We start from the raw sequence: 4,686 nt of genomic DNA on the forward strand, positions 1-4,686 counted from the left end.
TGCAAAAAATAACAGAAAAACAGGTACGCTCCGGTGTTCTTTGTGCAGTTCGTGCATTTTTAATAATAATAATAATTTTTATTAGTGCCCAAGAACGGCCGCTAAGGCCTTGGTGTTGGCGCACACAATACACATAACTCACAGTGGATACAATACAGACATAAACGCACAAATAATTATGTACAGACATATATATAATACATATACAGTGGGATACAAACAGAGGTACATTACAAACATAACAGGCATACGTACTTACATATTTACAGACAAATATACCACGCAGTACACGCGATGAAACATCAGCAACAAAACTACATGACACGCATACGTACTTACATATTTACAGACAAGTATACCAGGCAGTACATGCAATGAAATATCAGCAACAAAACTACAATACATAGATTACGCGCAGCACATAAGTTATAAGATGGAATGAGACGATATACTGTACAAAACAAAGGTGTGGGCGTGTGGTGAAGAAAGGCAGGCAGCAAAGTAGGAAGCCACAGTTTATTGGGCAGCGCGATCAGTGGCTGCCAGAGGACTGAACTGCCTGGCACAGAATGCCAGGGAAGCGCATGTCGCGCGGCGCGTAGCGGTGGCAACTTATTCTTCGTCGGCTGCCACAAGGCCCCCCCGCTAGAGACAGACAAGGGCTGTCCGACCAGTGCACCCGTTTAGGAGAGGGGGCAGGCGGAGCGGATGTGGAGGGTGGCGACGTCGGTGTAGGTGTCCGTGGTGGGGCGTCGGAGGCGTCTTCCGGAGCTGAGGAGGCCGCAATGGTAGGGCATTCGACGAAGGCAGGCTTGACTCGATCAGCGGATACGGTTTCAGGCTTTCCACGGATGGAAATGCGGAAAGTCTTCTCGCCCCTGCTGAGGATGGTGTGTGGCCCTGAATATGGAGGCGTGAGCGCCCGACGGACGGCGTCTGTGCGGAGAAAGACGTGTGTCGCTGTTGCGAGCTCCTGCGGGACGTGGACCTTGCGGGAGGAGTCCGTACGGGTGGGGGTCGGCCGAAGGGAGGCGAAGAAACGTTGGAGGCGTTGGAGATACTCCGCGGGGGCGGGCGGGTGTTGTGGAGGGACGAAGAAATCCGCGGGGAGCCGAAGAGCAGACCCGTACACAAGTTCGGCGGAACTGCAGCCTAGGTCGGGCTTCAGGGCGGCACGGATGCCCAGGAGCACCAGGGGTAAGTGGTTAACCCAATGGTCACGGTCCTCGCGAGCCATGAGCGCGGTCTTGAGGTGTCGGTGAAGGCGCTCGACGAGGCCGTTTGATGCAGGATGGTATGAAGTGGTGCGGAGCCTGGTGGTGCCGAGCAGCTTTGTGAAGGCGTTGAAGAGGCTGCTCTCAAACTGACGCCCTCTGTCAGTGGTGATCTGGGACGGGACGCCGAAACGGGACACCCAGGATGATAGGAAGGCCGATGCCACGGTTTCGGCTGACATGTCCGCCATGGGCGTAGCTTCGGGCCACCTGGTGTACCTGTCCACAGCAGTGAGTAGGTAACGGTACCCGGACGATGGAGGTAGGGGGCCGACGATGTCAAGGTGAACATGGTCGAAGCGGATGTCGGGTACGTCGAACTTGCCGATGGGTGTGAAAGTATGACGGTGGACCTTTGAGCGCTGGCAGGATTGGCAGGCGCGGACCCAATCGCGGACGTCACGGTTCATTGATGGCCAGACGAAACGGTCTGCGATGAGTCGCTGAGTTGCGCGTATCCCAGGATGTGCGAGATCGTGCATGGAGGCGAAGATGGGACGCCTTAATGCGGCAGGAACGAAAGGTCTTGGGCGTGAGGTTGATAGGTCGCAGGAGATGGTAAGCGGTTCGCCGGGGACAGGAAAATCCTGGAGGTGGAGGGAGGTGTTTTGATTGAGGCGTAGCTGCTTGAGCTCGTCGTCGTCAGCCTGGGCTGCGGCGAGGGCAGCGTGAGACACCGGCTGGGAGACGGCAGACAGGGACGGGAATCGGCTGAGAGCATCGCCCGGGCTGTTCAGGGTGCCTTTGACGTGCTGGATATCGGCACACATCTCCGCAAGGAAGGCCAGTTGCCGAATTTCCCTGGGAGAGTAGCGACTGCTGGCAGAGCGGAAGGCATACGTGAGGGCCTTATGGTCAGTGAAGATAGTGAACGATCGACCATCCAGGAAATGCCGAAAGTGCTTCACGGCAAGGTACGCGGCCAGCAGCTCTCGTCCGAAAGTGCTGTACCGTTGTTCGGGAGGTTTGAGGGCTTTTGAAAAGAAAGCGATCGGGCGCCAGGAGTCTTCAATCCGTTGTTGGAGGACTGCACCAACAGCTGTTCCTGAAGCATCCACCATCAGTGAGGTGGGAGCATCGTGCTTCGGGTGGAACAAAAGGGTGCACGCCGCAAGATCGGCCTTGATCTTGGCGAAGGCTTCATCGGCTTCGGCATTCCAGGAGAAAGTTCTTGATTGTACTTTCGTCTTGGCCAGGAGAAATTCCAGGGGGCGGAGGGTGGCGGCGCAGTGTGGAAGGAAGCGCCGATAAAAATTAATCAGACCCAGGAATCGGCGGAGCTGGCGGATGGATGTAGGCTTCGGATAATTGGTGATGGCATCGACCTTGTTGGCGAGTGGTGCGATGCCGGCGGGAGAGACTGTGTGGCCGAGGAACTCGATGGATGAGACGCCGAATTCGCATTTCTGGAGGTTCACGACGATGCCGTGGGACTCGAGGCGCGCGAAAAGCTGTCGAAGGTGTTGAACGTGCTCTTCGGAACTCGTGCTCGCAACCAGTAAATCATCCATGTAGGCGAACACGAATGGGAGGCCTCGGACGACGGAATCAATGAACCTTTGAAAGGTTTGAGCCGCGTTGCGGAGTCCGAAGGGCATACGCGGGAACCCGAATAGACCGAAGGGGGTTGTTATAGCGGTCTTCCGGATATCTTCGGTTGCGACGGGGATTTGGTGGTACGCCTTCATGAGGTCGATCTTGCTGTAAAGGCGCGTGCCGTGCAAATTCACCGTGAAATCCTGCAACCGGGGCAGAGGATATCGGTCGGGCACGGTGACGAGATTTAGGGCATGGTAGTCCCCGCATGGCCGCCAGTCGCCGGTCTTTTTGGGTACCATATGTAACGCTGAGGACCAATTGCTTGAGGATGGTCTCGCGACGCCGATGGAGAGCATATGGTCGAACTCTGATCGGGCGATCTTTAGCTTTTCAGGAGCAAAAGGACGGGCGCGGGAGAAGATGGGTGGTCCTGTCGTTTCGATGTAGTGAACGACATCATGAATAACGGGTCGGTTCCAGTCGGGTGGTTGCGTGAGAGATGGAAATTCCTTAATGACGGCAGCGTAAGGAGAGGATGAGGCAGAAATGGGCACGCCTTGTTCACAGGAGACGGCGTCGACGGAAAGGGCTTGGACAGACAGATGGGTGCAGGTGTCGACCAAACGCTTGCGGGCAACGTCCACAGCGAGATTGAAGCGGTGAAGAAAATCCGCGCCCAGGATGGCCTGCTTGACGCTAGCCACGAGGAACAGCCACGGAAAATTTCGGCGAAGGCCGAGGTTCAGCGTGGCGGACTGCTGTCGGAAGACTGGTATGCCGGTGTCGTTGACAGCGGTGAGGTAGAAAAGTGGAGGCCTGCGGCGGTCTGCGGGAGAGGCAGGGAGTACGCTCACGTCGGCGCCGGTGTCGACGAGAAACCGGGTACGCGACACCCTGTCAACGACGTAGAAGAGGCGGCTGCTCGTCGTGGTGGAGACGGTCGCAGCCATTACCGGTCTCCGGTCGCGTTTCCCGACCAGGTACAGGGCCTCGTGCAGCGGCGGGCTTCGGTACCAAAGCGCTGGTGGTACCAGCACGGGCCGATAGGCGGGTCTTCGGCAGTACGTCGAGGTGAACGCCTGTGGCTGGATGAACGGGAGCCGAAACGCCGTGGACTACGATGGCGCGGTCGAGGGCTGCGCGGCGCAACAGCGGACGCCACCATAGCAGATAGGCGCTCGAAATCCTCGCGGAGCTGGACAATGGGGTCCGCGGGCGGGAGAGCAGTGGGTGGACAGGCCTGAGGGTGTGGACGGATGGGAGGATTTGTGATTGCCGCAGGTGGAATTGCAGAGATGGAATGGGTGGCAACCTCCATTACTTTGTCGGCCAGGAGTGCCAATTCCGGAAGCGAGAGTGTTGAAGCGGACGTGAGGATCATCTGGACCGTTCGTGGGAGTCGTTGTAGGAACAGCTGCTTCAGGAAGCTTGCATCGAACGTCACTGCTCGCTCTCCGAGAAGGTTCTGCATGTGACGCAGGAGTTCTGTAGGTCGGCGGTCGCCCAGATCTTCGGCTGACAAAAGCTCCTGGAAGCGCTTTCGCTCGGAGGCGGTGGTCCGTTCGAGCAAGGCAGCCTTGAGAGCGTCGTACGGGTTTGCGGCGGGGGGCGCGGTGAGAACATCGATGAGCTGGGCGGCAACTTCCTGGGGCAGGACGCTCACCACATGCCGAAACTTGGCCAGCTGGGAGGTGATGCCGCTCAACGCAAACTGGCATTCGACTTGTAAAAACCACACGGTGGGGTTGTGGCTCCAGAAAGGTGGTAAGCGAATGGCGTAGTGATGGATCGACGACGCTGTGGCACCTGCGTTGGGAGGCTCAGTGGGAGGCGGTGGGCCTGCTGATGCATCGGTGGAGGGAACGTGCGCCAT

General features: G+C 57.6%; 1 protein-coding gene across 1 annotated transcript; it reads right to left on the reverse strand.

Annotated features, from left to right (window-relative positions):
- Positions 1-3,762: 3,762 nt before the first annotated feature.
- Positions 3,763-4,686, reverse strand: LOC135395741 (uncharacterized). The gene has a single exon (XM_064626835.1). The coding sequence runs from the start codon at positions 4,684-4,686 to the stop codon at positions 3,763-3,765; it is 924 nt and encodes a 307-aa protein (XP_064482905.1).

This window comes from Ornithodoros turicata, chromosome 5 (assembly GCF_037126465.1).
Source record: "Ornithodoros turicata isolate Travis chromosome 5, ASM3712646v1, whole genome shotgun sequence".
Lineage (NCBI taxonomy): Eukaryota > Metazoa > Arthropoda > Arachnida > Ixodida > Argasidae > Ornithodoros > Ornithodoros turicata.